This window comes from Nicotiana sylvestris, chromosome 6, assembly GCF_000393655.2.
Source record: "Nicotiana sylvestris chromosome 6, ASM39365v2, whole genome shotgun sequence".
Lineage (NCBI taxonomy): Eukaryota > Viridiplantae > Streptophyta > Magnoliopsida > Solanales > Solanaceae > Nicotiana > Nicotiana sylvestris.
The window spans coordinates 84,638,430-84,652,555 of record NC_091062.1 but is presented as its reverse complement, the minus strand read 5'-3'; the positions used below and the strand labels follow the sequence as shown (position 1 = coordinate 84,652,555).

The following is a 14,126-nucleotide window of genomic DNA, read 5'->3' as shown; positions in this document are numbered from 1 at the left end:
ATACCACTTTTGTCACGCCCCAAACTTGGGGGAGCGAGACCGGCATCCGGTGCCTTACCTATCCTTGCGTACCAACTTGCAACTAAGTGACTCTGAACATATGATGTCATACTTTTGGCCATGGGCCACATTGCAAGACAACAACGAATGCTGACTAAATATGAATATAAAGCTTGGCCAACAAGGCCGTCATATTTATTACAACTGACAAACCAACCAAATATACATACAAGGCCTAAAAGCCCAACATACTGCACTAACTGACAAGATATGTCTACAAGCCTCTACTAATGGATATACTGTGATCGAAACGGCTATCCGACCTACTCATGACATATATACGTATATATACAAGATATACATAAGGCTCTAGACTCGAAAACTCCGAAAGTCATGGAGCTTACCGATCAAGCTGAGCTCAGGCAACACTTATTGAAGAGGCCTACTCGTCTGTCTGTCTGACCTGCACACATGAAATGCAACGCCCCCAGAAAAAGGACATTAGTAAGAAATAATGTACTAAGTATGTAAGGCAATATACTGAAAGCTGAAACTGAACTGATAATATAATAACTGCAAGTAGCTGGAAGTCAAAGATAATCTTAAGATATGCTTACCTGATGATACTGACTCAATTCTCTCAATATAGTAAGTAAAATAGTTGTCCGACCCTATAAGGCTCGGTATACATATATATTTGCTCTGCCGTAGTAGGCTCGCTCATAAGCGCTCGGCCATACTAGGCTTTGTATCTCGACCAACTGGGCTCGCTCATAAGCGCTCGACCACAGTAGGATCGTCATATAACTTACCATCTGATCAGAGGTTGCCCAATAGGGGCCTGCCCATCGATTATAGTTCGATGGTAATGAAAATACTTTTAATACCGTATATATATAAATTCTCTGCTCTCTTGACTGGAAGAAGAAAATACTCAACTAAATATGAAGTCCCGATAAGGAGAATATTATAACTTACAATACTAGGAAAATATACGCAATTTGCGAAACTAGCAAAATATACGTAAATTCCGGGATATGAATGTAATGACGAGATCATGCCAAATTAAAGAAGAGCTTAGCCTTAACATACCTGGAGTGTGGAATATCCATATGATATTCTTGGGAAAATTGCACCTTATTCCCTTAGTATCGCAAAATCACACGTTAACTTAATATGCTAGGAAATTAAATGCTCCATCGTGTGTTATTTTAATCCATGAAAGAGATATCTAATCGTTCTAACCATTTTTACGTTCTTGTATTATCATATTAAAGAGCTAGTTGCATCTTCAAGTGACTGAAGTTGGTTGTTGCTGAGATCTAAGACTTGAACCCACAAAAGTTTCTCTATAGACCCAATACGTGAAAGTGAGATATCATTAAGCCATAGACAAAAATTATTGATTTTTGGAGAAGATGGATCCCTATATTTACAGCAGTGCTTTAGCAACAATCCTTTATTGGAGATTATCTGTTTCAGAAGTACTATAATAGAATTTCCAAATTATTAAAATTGATTCCTACTTTACCTATCACAAAGTCACTAATAAAATTAGTGGCCATCAAAGAATTTAGGAATTATAATCTTTGGTGCATGGAATCATTTGTACAGATTTGTTGCCACCTTTCAATTTGAGTCATGTGTCATTTTGTTGTTTTTGTATTGGCTGTCACGTTATGGACTTGGAAATAATTATAAATTTTAATCCACTTATTAGTTAATCGGGTAATGTTTCATTACCCGGTAATTAATCTATTACCCGCATAATTAAAAAATTACCCCAAATTACTTAAAATTCTATTTATTACTAAAATACTTCATATATATTTTATATGTTATACTACTGTGGTCATATGGTACCTTACATGGTACTAGTCCAAAAATACTGCGTATTTTAGCTCGGGCCGTATTTTATCCCAAAATGCCAAACTTGGACGAAAATTCATTTTCTTCGAGTTGCTTCCCTTCTCACCTTCACGAATTTAGTCATCACTTACAATCCTTATAATCTCCAAATAATCTTTTCCTTGGACTGATGTCAATTACCTTATGACAAATACAATGTACAATACTGCATGGTGCAACATTGTTGTAACTTATTACTGTGAAACATAACATCACCGTAATGTAATACTACAGGGTGACATCATCGTAACATATTACTGCAGAGCATAACATTGTGGTAATATAATACTGCGGGACGTGACACCTCACTTCCAGGCTCTCATTAATTTATTTATGGCGTACTTTCATGTGCGAAAATATGGGGTGTAACAGCCCGGGAGATAGGAAGAGAGTTTTCGTGAGTGGTGGGGTCTAGCCTGCTGCATACAAATGTCTCCCACCCTTTTGCTTCGAAGTTCAGGTTTCTCCTCAAAATTTTTATTCCCGCCGTCAATCATGCTGGGGTGGTACCTGGGATTGCCAAGTACTCTGCTAACCACGGACGGACATCCTCCCCCAAGTCTACCTTCTCTAAATACAATGTCTCATCCTCCTCCAAGAAGCCCAGGTAGTCATTGATCATTTTTCCATCAAACTTTATTTTCAAATTCCGCACCTTAGTCATTGTAGTGCCCTTTTTGTGTGGGCGACATTGGTGTAGAACTCCTTGACTAAGTGCTCATTAGCGTCCTCTATGTGGCCTATGAAATAGTCCCAGCTTGCTCTCTCTCTGAACTGCCTCAACTCATTGGGGTTGTGAGGCAAAAGGTCCTTTGTAATGAATTTCCGCTCAGGTATCAACTTCCTCTCGGGCCACCATTCTCTGAACTTGTGGTAGGCCACTTCACTCACGAATCTATCTTGCCATGCTTCCGATTTCCTGGTTCTCTGTACTCCTCCTACTTGGGGCTCACCCCCTCCTTCTTTTTCTACGGGGTCCTCACCGGATATTGAAGCTGTAGGTGAGGTAGAATAGGCACTGTCACTGCCCGCAGCTGAGCCCTCAGACAACTCAGAAGAAATTTGCACTGATGCTTGGGCAGTAGGGGTGCCTGGAGGTGTATCTCTCAATCTGTTCCTCTTCGGCCAGTCTGGAACATATTCTGGCATGGAGTCTGAGTCAGATGCTTCCCGGGAGGGCACATACTCACTTCCCGAATGGGAAGCAGCTCTATCAATAGCTTTTATCGTTTTCCTGGTATCTTTAATAGCTTGCCGGACTTGGGGAGTCAATTTGATCACACCTTTTCCTCTACCCCGGGAGGATTCTCCTTTTCCTAGTTGTTTTCTACCACCGCCTCGTGATTGAACCATTGTCTGCAAGTGAAATTCAGTTGACGCTTGTTAGAATCATAGTATCAGACGAATCAAAAAAGAAATAAATGCAGACACAAAAGAAAATAGTTGCAGACCACAGACCACACAAAATGTAGTGCGGCAGCAAAGGGACCACCGCATACCGCATAAAATCGCACTGCGGTGCTCACTGAGGTGGGGGTCAGATTACCCACTCTCTGATAAAGGCCATCGCGGACCAAACAAAATCGTATCGTGGTCTGCATTAAGGCACCGCAGACTGTATAAAATCTGCCGCGGTCCTCAATTCTCCACTTTCTGAAGTTTCACCACCGTGGTCCGCACAAAATGGCATTGCGGACCACGGAGAAGCACCACAGACCGCAATAAATCCACCGTGGACCGCGGTAAACTCCCAATAGCAATACCAACCTAGGGTTTCAATTTTTTTCATATTTTTAGTCTAATCTTTACCTATTATTGATCCCCTAGGTGTTCAATCAGTGTTTTAACTAATTAGTCCTAATTTAAACAACTTATGAAACCCTAAGCTAAAAATAATTAAAGAAAAAGGGGAGAAGAATGTAGAACTAACAATTTAAAAGAAAATAAAACACATTTAAAAGCTAAGTAAAGATTAAAAGTACCAGAAATGAGATGCAATGTAGATTAATGAGACTCAGTAGTTGAATTCGAGCAGGTAGGAGTGATGAACAATGATTTTTTTGTATTAAATGCGCAAAAGAGCGAAAAGTTTGAAATGAAGGCCTCAGGCCCTATTTATAGAAAAAAGGACCTAGGGCCCACTTCACCTACCCACCGCGGACCGCACAAAATCGCACCGCGGTCCGCGGTGCTAACAAATCAGAAGCTTTGGGGAGATGTCCACTACGAACCGCAAGAAATGCTTTGCGGCCGCAGTGGTCCACCGCGGACCTCACAAAATGCATTGCGGCCGTGGTGACAAACTTCAGAGACTCCTCCTTTTTGACCAATCCACTCTGCGGACCGCATTGAAATGTTGCCCCAGCCCTAAGGCCTTTGCAGACGCAAGAAATGTAATGCGGCCGCATAGCAAACGTTAGAGAGTGTACATTTTCTTTCCAACTTGGTCCTGCACTGCATCAAAACAATCCTACACACATCTCACGACCAGTTAGTCTAAAACCAAATCCGACACTACAAAGAAAATCAAAGAAAAACAAAAAGAAAGACACATGGGTTGCCTCTCAAGAAGCGCCTGATTTAACGTCGTGGCACGACACAGGTTACCATCAAATCACTTTATATGGAGCAGTGCCACCAAGTGGCTGTCATCAATTTTGCCCAAGTAGTGCTTGACCCTGTACCCATTAACTCTGAAAACCTCCCCATTTTTGTTCTTCAAGTCAAGTGCACCAAATGGAGTCACAAACACCACTTCAAAAGGTCCACTCCATTTCGACTTAAGTTTTTCCGGAAACAGACATAACCAAGAATTGAACAAGAGAACCAAATCACCCACTTTGAACTCCTTGTAACGAGCATATTTATTATGAAAGTACTTCATTTTGTCCTTGTACAAGGACGAACTGGAGTAGGCATGGAATCGGAATTCATCAAGTTCATTAAGCTGCTCCACACGAAGATTTGCTGTCACATCCCATTTAAGATTCAGCTTCCTCAAAGCCCATATGGCCTTGTGCTCTAACTTAACCGGTAGATGGCAAGCTTTAACAAACACCAACCAATACATAGACATACCAATCGGAGTCTTGTAAGCAGTCCTATAAGCCTGTAGAGCATCGTCCAACTTCTTTGACCAATCGATCCTATTTGCATTGACCGTCTTTCATAATATACTCTTGATTTCCCTATTTGAGACTTCAACTTGGCCACTCGCTTGAGGATGATAAGGAGTAGAAACTTTGTGATTGACACCATACTTTGCAAGCAAAGTGTCAAAAGCTCTATTACAAAAATGAGACCCCCATCACTTATGATTTCACGAGGAGTGCCAAACCTAGTAAAAATGCTTTTCTTGAGAAACGCAACAACACTCCAGGCCTCATTGTTGTGTAAAGCCACAACTTCAACCCACTTTGAAACATAGTCAACCGCCACAAAAATGTATGTGTTTCCACACGAGCTAACAAACGGGCCCATAAAATCAATGCCCCATACATCAAAAATATCAACTTCAAGAATGGTATTGAGAGGCATCTCATCTTTCTTCAAAATTCCACCCTCTCTTTGACATTCGTCACATCTCTTCAAAAGTTCACTTGTATCTTTGTACAAAGTTGGCCAATAAAATCTGCAACTAAGAACTTTTGAAGCCGTCCTCGCCCCACTTTGATGGCCACCATAGGGAGAGGAGTGACAATCTTCTAAGATACTCAATTGCTCCTCCTCTGGGACACACCTTCAGATTACACCATCCGTGCAGATCTTGAACAAGTACGGCTCATCCCAATAGAAGTACAAACTATCCCGTTTGAGCTTCTTCCTTTGGTTAGAAGAGAGTTCACACGGGATTATACCAGTCACAAGGAAATTAGCAATGTCCACAAACCATGGCATACCATTCACCGATACAGAAAGGAGTTGCTCATCGGGAAATAAATCATTGATCTCTAGGCCATCATGAGGCCTCCCCTCCTCTACAAAGCATGACAAGTGGTCCGCCACTTGGTTTTCACTATCCTTCCGGTCCATAATCTTCAAATCAAACTCTTGAAGTAACAAGATTCATCGCATCAGTCTAGCTTTGGAATCCTTCTTTGTCATCAAGTACCGGAGTGCGTCATGATCGGTATGAACTATGACCTTGGCACCCATAAGATATGGCCGCAATTTCTCCATTGCGAACACAATAGCCAAAAGCTCTTTCTCAGTCACAGCGTAGTTCACTTGAGCGTCATTCATTGTCTTGCTCGCATATTACACCAGATGAAACATTTTGTTCACTCTTTTACCCAAGACCGCCCCAACTACAACATCACTCGCGTCACACATAAGCTCGAAAGGCAAGCTCCAATTGGGTGCGGTAATAATAGGAGTGGTAGTCAACTTGTGCTTGAGAAGTTCAAAGACTTGCATACATCTCTCATCGAACATGAACTTGGCATCTTTTTCCAATAACTTGCATAAGGGATTCACTACCTTCGAAAAGTCTTTGATAAATCTCCAGTAAAACCCTGTATTCCCAAGAAAACTTCTAACTCCCTTGACAGAAGTAGGGGGGGCTTGAAATCACATCAATTTTTGCTTTGTCCACCTCTATACCATGCTTTGAAATTTTATGCCCCTGAACTATGCCCTCCTCAACCATGAAGTGGCATTTCTCCAAATTAAGAACAAGATTGGTTTCTTCACAACGGGCCAACACTCTTTTAAAAATTTTCAAATATTCATCAAACGAGTCACCCACAATACTAAAGTCATCCATGAACACCTCCAAAATATCTTCCACTATATTGGTGAAAATGGCCATCATACACCGCTGAAATATAGCCGTTGCATTACACAACCCAAAAGGCATCCTAGAAAAGGCAAAGGTGCCATATAGACAAGTGAAGGTGGTCTTCTCCTGATCTTCCAGAGCAATCAAGATTTGGTTGTACCCAGAATACCCATCCAAGAAATAGTAGAAGGCACGCCCAACAAGTCGATCTAACATCTGATTAAGAAAAGGCAATGGAAAGTGATCCTTGCGGGTCACTTTATTCAACTTGCGGTAGTCCATGCATACCCTCCACCCGGTGACAAATCTTGTTGAAATAAACTCTTTCTGCTAATTTCTAACCACGGTCATACCACCCTTCTTTGGCACACATTGCACCAGCGAAGTCCAAGAGCTATCAGAGATAAGGTACAAAACCCCGATATCCAACCACTTGATCACCTTCTTTTTCACAACTTCTTGTATTGCCTTGTTCAACCTCCTTTGATGTTCCAAGGAGGGCTTTGCATCATCTTCCAGAATAATCCTGTGCATATAGAATGTAGGGCTTATCCCTCGAATACCAGCTAAGGTCCATCCAATTGCCTTCTTCCACTTTTGAAGTACCGCCAATATGGCATCAACCTGCATGTTAGTAAGACAAGAGGAAAGAATAACTGGCAAATTTGAACTAGGGCCTAAGAATTCATAACTGAGGTGTGGAGGCAACGACTTCAACTCCAACACCAGAGGTTCCTCAATTGAAGGTTTTGTTGGTGGAGTCTTCCTATTCTCAAGATCCAAAGAGAGTTTCCTAGGCTCATAAGAGTAAGTGCCTATTCCATGTAAAGCATTCACGCACTCCACTTGCCCTTCATCCTCATTTACATCAAGATTCAACAATACTGCCTCTAGAGGGTCCTCCACATTGATCATTGCACTAGTATCATCCACTATCACTACCGTGACAAGGTCCACAAAGGAGCACACCTGAGAACTGTTGGGTTGCTTCATTGACTTGCACACATGAAAGACCACTTTCTCATCACCCACCTGGAATGTGAGTTCCCCTGCTTCCACATCAACCAAGGTCTTCCCAATATGATTGGAACCTCATAATCTACATCACAATCCAAGATCACAAAATCAGCTGGCAAGATAAACTTGTCCACCCGGACAAGAACATTATCAATGATACCCAATGGTCTCTTCATAGTTCTATCCACCATTTGCAATCTCATGGAAGTCGGCCTCGATTGCCCAATACCCAAAGTCTTGAAAATTGAGTAGGGTATCAAGTTGATACTTGTCCCCAAATCACTTAGATCTTTTGCAAAGTCCACACTCCCAATGGTGCAAGGAATGGTGAAAGCACCGAGATCTTCTAGCTTCGGGGCCATTGACTGCACTATTGCACTAACTTGGTGGGTTATCTTGATAGTTTCACAATCCATGGATATTTTCTTTGTCACCAAGTCCTTCATGAATTTAGCATAACCTGGCATTTTCTCTAGAGCCTTCACCAAAGGCATATTAATGGATAAGCTCTTCATCATGTCAATAAACTTCTTAAACTGATTCTCATTTTTCTACTTCGCGAGCCTTTGAGGATAAGGTGGAGGTGGCCTTGGCAAAGGAGCCTTGGCTTTAGGCACAATCATTTCCAGCATGTCTATTACGTGTTCCCTAGACGGGTTCACGTCATTCTGAGTTTCCACCTCGGTATCTTGGATATCAATCCGCACTTCCTCATTCACGTTCTCATCAATCAAATTTTCAACAACCAAAGGAATCTCATCTTTTTGCAACTCAACTTCATCACTCAAAATTTCATTTTGCTTGGAGGCATGCACATCACCGCCTCGTCCGCTTCTTGTAGTTACTGCCATCACATGATTGTTCCCACCCTTCGGGTTAACTACCATATCACTTGGTAGAGCCCCCTTAGGGCGAGTATTCAAGGATTGTGAGATTTGGCCTAATTGAACCTCCAAGTTTCTGATTGAAGTGTTGTGGGAAGCCAACTGAGCATCAGAGTTCGCATTCTTTTTCATCATCTATTCAAACATCATTTCAATTCTCCCCATTTCATTGTTGGAAGAACTAGGACATTGGGATGAAAATGGGGGTGGATTGTTCGGTTGTTGATACATTGGGGGCCTTTGAAAGCCTTGCCCCCGATTTCCTTGATTGCCATTGTTCCAACCACCTTGATTATTGTTACCACCCCAGTTGTTGTTGTTGCCATTTCAATTACCCTGATTGTTCTGATTATTATTCTAATTGCCCCAATTGGAATTTTGGTTGTTGTTGCCCCAATAACTATTCCCTTGTTGTTGTTGATTGCCCCAATTGCCTTGGAGTTTTCATTGTTGTTGGTTGGAATAATTGCCCCTTTGGTCCTAATAATTGTTCACATATTGCACTTCTTCATTCTACCCATCATAACCATCATCTTCGAATCTACCACAATCATTGTCATATTGATCCAAATTCCCTTGGTTCTGTTGACCTCTTTGTCTTCTTTTGTTCACTAGCATGTTGACACCCTCCATAGTATTTACTTGGCGTGGATTTTGAACCTGCTATAACTGTGCCTTTGCTAGCTTGTTCATTGTTGTTGTCAACTCTGCTATAGCCTGCCTATTATCATGTAGCTCTTTATGCAAGTGAGTGACCGTGGGGTCACCCTATGTCACATTGTCTCTACTTTGCCAAGCAAAGGACGTGTCAGCCATCTCGTCAAGAATGTCACAAGCCTTATCATAAGATAGCTTTATGAAATTACCCCCAGCAATTTGGTTCACTATGCACTGATTTGTTGTGTTAATGCCCCGGTAAAATGTTTGTTGTATCATTGCCTCAGTCATATCATTGTTGGGACATTCCTTTACCATGGGTCTATATCGCTCCCATATCTCATTTAATGGTTCGTTGGGTTCCTGCTTGAAAGCTAAGATCTCATCTCTCAATGCTGCCATGTGCCCCGACGAGAAAAACTTTGCAATGAATTTATCTGCCAACTCATCCCAAGTAGTGATGGAATGGTTGGGAAGTCGTTCAAGCCAATCCGATGCCTTCCCTCTAAGTGAGAAAGGGAATAGTCTCAACCGAAGTGCATCCTCTAACATATTAGTTTGCTTGCTCACCCAACAGGTATCCACAAAACCCTTGAGATGTTTGTAAGCATTCTGATTGGCAGAGCACGTGAAATAACCTCACTGCTCCAGCAACGTCAGCATCACATTTGTAATTTGAAAATTGCCCGCCTGGATCTGGGGTGGGACAATTCCACTAGCATATCCTTGGTTGGGAAGCGCTCAAGGAGCCACTCTTGGAGGTGGCGGGGGAGGGTCTGGAATATTATCATTAGCTTGGTGGCCTCTCCTTTGTCCTTGAGGCACAATAGCAACCTCATCATCAATATTGTCATCTACCTTCTCCCCTGGTGGAAGATCTCCAAGAGGTGCGTTGTTTGCTGCCATTTTGTACCTGAAGTTGCGACACACACAAATTAGTAACGTAGAAGGAAAGAAGAACAATACACAAAACTATTTAGATAGATTGCCAAAACCGTTAGCTCTCCGACAACGGTGCCAAAAAGTGATCGGAGCCAACCCTACACCACTACAGAGTAGCGAGAGCGGTCGAAGCAGTTTTTACTCGAGATGGTCGGGATCGAATCCATAGGGAGCTAGAAGTGGGAATTGGATTCCTATCTAAACTAGAGATGCGCAGTGTTCTTAATTACTCTTCCAATCATCTTTTGGTTGGATATTACTTCTAATATTTAAGCTAATGATAAGCTAAATTAAACTATGAATGATTGCTTGTAGAGTTTTCTAATTAGTTAAAGAGGCACTAGGGAAGTGCCTTTCTCCTAGGTGAATACTTAACGGGCTCTAAAGCTTAAGGCAAAGAAGTTATGTTGGGGATTGTGCTATAGCCAATGCACGGAATTACTCACTTTATACCTCTCGGTAGCTTGAGTGACTTTGCCCTAATTGACTTTCTCAAGACCAATTGGGTATCCAAATTGTGCAAGCAATATAGGCTCAAGTCGGGTATTACTATCTCTAGGTTTAACCCTTTAATTGGAGCTATCAATCTCTTGATTACACCCCAATTCCTTGTTGAACTAATTTTCCTAGACTCAAGTTCTCTTTATCAAGAAGAACCCAAGTCAAATAGGCACAAATTAGTGTTTGCAACCACTAATTCAACATGGAAAACACAAATCAGTCCAAATACCAACTACCCATAAACATCTAAGCCTTAAATCAAAAGATCCATCAAATACCCACACTTGGGTTGAGCCACAACCCTAGCTAATGGGTCTAGCTACTCATAATAATGGAAGAAAACAAAGAAATAGATGAAGAATAACCCATAAGATTTAATTACAAGCTAATAACTGAAGATTAAATGATAAACCCACTATAAAATTACTCAAACTAGTCAAAAACCACCGTTTACGTGCTCAGCTGAAAGTTAGATTACAAAAGATGACCTAAAAATGGGAAAAGAAAGTATTTATACTAGGCCAAATTTTCTGGACAAAAATACCCCTACGGGGGTACAACGGACCGCAAGAAATGGAGTGCGGCCGCGGTGAGGCGTTTTGGCTTCAAGTCTCTGCTCTCTGAACTTGGGCACCGCGGGCCTTATAAAATTCACCGCGGCCTCGGTGGCTTCAACTGTGGTTCACACAAAAAGGACCGTGAACCGCATTGGCATAATCCTCCAAACTCCCAACTCTCTAAACCCCTATCTTTACGGACCGCACAAACTCGAGTGTGGCCGCGGTGATTAAACTGTGGTCTGCAAAAAATTCTTTACGGCCGCAGTTCTTGAGTTCCCAAAATTTGCACCTCTCTGAATCTCCTCACTGCAGACCACACTAAATGGAATGCGCCCGCAGTGGATCTGTTGCACTGTGCTTGGACTTGTGCTTGGTACTTGTGCATGTTTCACTCCTTTTTGAGCTAGTTTTGACTAATTGTCACCTTTTTGATCAAACCCTGCAAACAAGTACAACACGTAAGCCTTTGGGACTATTTTGTATACATTTTTAATCAAAACTCAAGTAAGAAGGAGTGTAAAATGAGCTATAATCCCTAGTTATCACCTACGGCGGCGGAGCTTTACAAAAACACCCCAAATTCATCCTATATACTCCCCATCATCTCCTTAGTATTGATCCATTGTTAATTTTCCCAAAATCACTACCCAAAGCCTTTAAATCCAAATCCGAAATTTACACCCAAAACTCTAAATCAACCAGTCCTCTCCCCTTTCCAAATCCCCAAGCCAATTCCTTCGAATCTTTCTCAAACTACTTCAATTTTGGATCTGAGAACTAAACCCTAACTTTTTCTTTGTCGACTTTCGGTCAGTTTCTGGGCATGTTAAATTTGGTCAAGACGTTTAGCCAGTCCAGTCCAAAGCAAGCTTTAGGTGATTCTTTTCTCTTCATATTTTCTTTTATTTTTCATGCTATTTTTTCTTGCCCTCCATGTTCATTTCTTCTATTCCTTCTAGTGCATGATGACAGTGTACCTTTTTTTTAGTTTTGTCTGTTCGTTTCGTTTTGGTGTTAATTGAAGCATGCTAAATCTTTTGATTGCATCAGACTTAGATTAATTAGGATTTAAATTTAGAAAGTTGCATGACTGTTCTTTTCTTCTCCATATTTCTGGTTTGTGATTATGTGTTTACACTCAGTTATTTGTTGTAAGTCAATTAGAATAGTTTACTAAATTCCCAAAGGTTAGTCGACTATTTGTCTGACTTGTTCTTGATTAACTCTAGAAAACCTTAACCTTAATCTGTTTAATTGAAGATTATTAGGATAATTTCTAAGTTTTCTTTGCATCGAGCATTCTGCATTTTTATTAGTTGTTTATGATTAGTTGGCTAAATTTTCTTAGGTTTAAACGTCTGAATTGAAACCTAAACTTTAGATTAATTTCAGAAAAATAAAATACAATACCTTAGGTTTGCAAATTAAGGCAACCTAATCACTTGGCTATTTCTAGAAGATCCTAAAAATGGTTGGAATTGAATTGAAGTCAGAATATAGGTCAGAGTTGAAATAGTCAGTAATTGAAGGGTTAAAATTGGGTTTTTACATAGGTTAAATATCAGAAGGTTCTAGGTCTTTGGACAGCTGCCCCATTTTTAGCAAAATATGCTGAAATTGGGTGGAAAAAAGGACAGACAGCTGTAAAAAGATGTTGTACTATTCTGAAATTTAAGAATTTCGATCAGAATATTCCATTTTTGATGCCTTTTTGTGCACTCTATAAAAAGAAAAACACTCACTCATAGACAGACACAGATCAGATTTTCAAAAACCTAAAAAAGGGCACTCAAATCAGCTACTGTTCGATTGATAGCTGATCAATTTCTTTTCTGATTTTTGACCTAACTTAGTATAAATTTTTCTTTTGAAATTTCTGGGTTCTTGAGTTGCAAGATGGTTTGAGTTTGAATGTTGTTATACTGTTGTTTGTTGTTGCTGGTTCCATTGGTTTCCTGCACTGTTTATGCTGTTCTTCTAGCTGCTATTTGCTTTGCTAGCTCTGGCTTTCCTACCTTGGTTATTTGACCTTTATTTGGTCTTTTATCAGCTAGTTTTCTGCACTTAGGTATGTTTTTTTACATTCTGTAACCACCTATTTGGAATAGCTAAATGTAAATTTGGTGTTTTAAATGCCTTATCCTATTTTCAGTTCGTTTTTTTGTTTTTAATGTCTATGATTCCTTTAGATGTGTTGATGTTTTCTTTAATAGAATGCTTGAACATTTTCACTTAGCCTAGTTCTTATGTGAATGAATGCAAAAAATCAGTTTTAAGTGCAGTAAGTAGTGTGTGCTTACTGATTTAATAAGGTCCAAAAGGCTAACTTGGTTGGTTTGATAACAAGTTGTTCAAATCCATCCAACGAGCAGACTAAATCAATGAAGCTGGTTCATGTTGATTTTGAAGCTGTATTGCAAGAAGGCAGTATAACAAATGTATATGTTTTCTCTTTAAATTTTTAGCCAGAGTTGTAAAGTTATTTTAATGCTTATAAAGTTCTTTATGTAATAGACCCGTTTGAGTTTTTTAAAGCATCCGTTTCCTCCTATTAAATGTATTAAGGCCTGGTTTTTTGTAATATCGAATTGAATGGAGATTTCATTTGTAAAAAAGGGGTCTGTTAAGTGCTTTGCATTTCATGTAATGTATATATTGGGCCAGGTAAACACTCAGGCCAATATCTGTGGGATTCAATTATATTAATCCTTTGAGTTGCGATGGTAGAACTCATGTAGCAGGAAGTGTTGGGCCCAGGCTTTCATGGGCTTAGGCTATTGGTCCGGGGCCTTAAGCCCAATAGTTTAGCTCAGTTATAAAGTTCCTCCTATGAATTATAGTTTAAATGCATGCCTTTCATATTTTTGCAAATCATAG

General features: G+C 40.4%; 1 protein-coding gene across 1 annotated transcript; it reads right to left on the bottom strand.

Annotated features, from left to right (window-relative positions):
- Positions 1-4,522: 4,522 nt before the first annotated feature.
- On the bottom strand, positions 4,523-8,067 carry LOC138870874 (uncharacterized). Its single transcript, XM_070148714.1, has 4 exons — positions 7,780-8,067; positions 7,556-7,720; positions 7,119-7,312; positions 4,523-5,054 (listed from the first exon to the last, which is right to left on the bottom strand). The coding sequence occupies exons 1-4, from the start codon at positions 8,065-8,067 to the stop codon at positions 4,523-4,525; spliced, it is 1,179 nt and encodes a 392-aa protein (XP_070004815.1).
- Between the last annotated feature and the right edge of the window lie 6,059 nt (positions 8,068-14,126).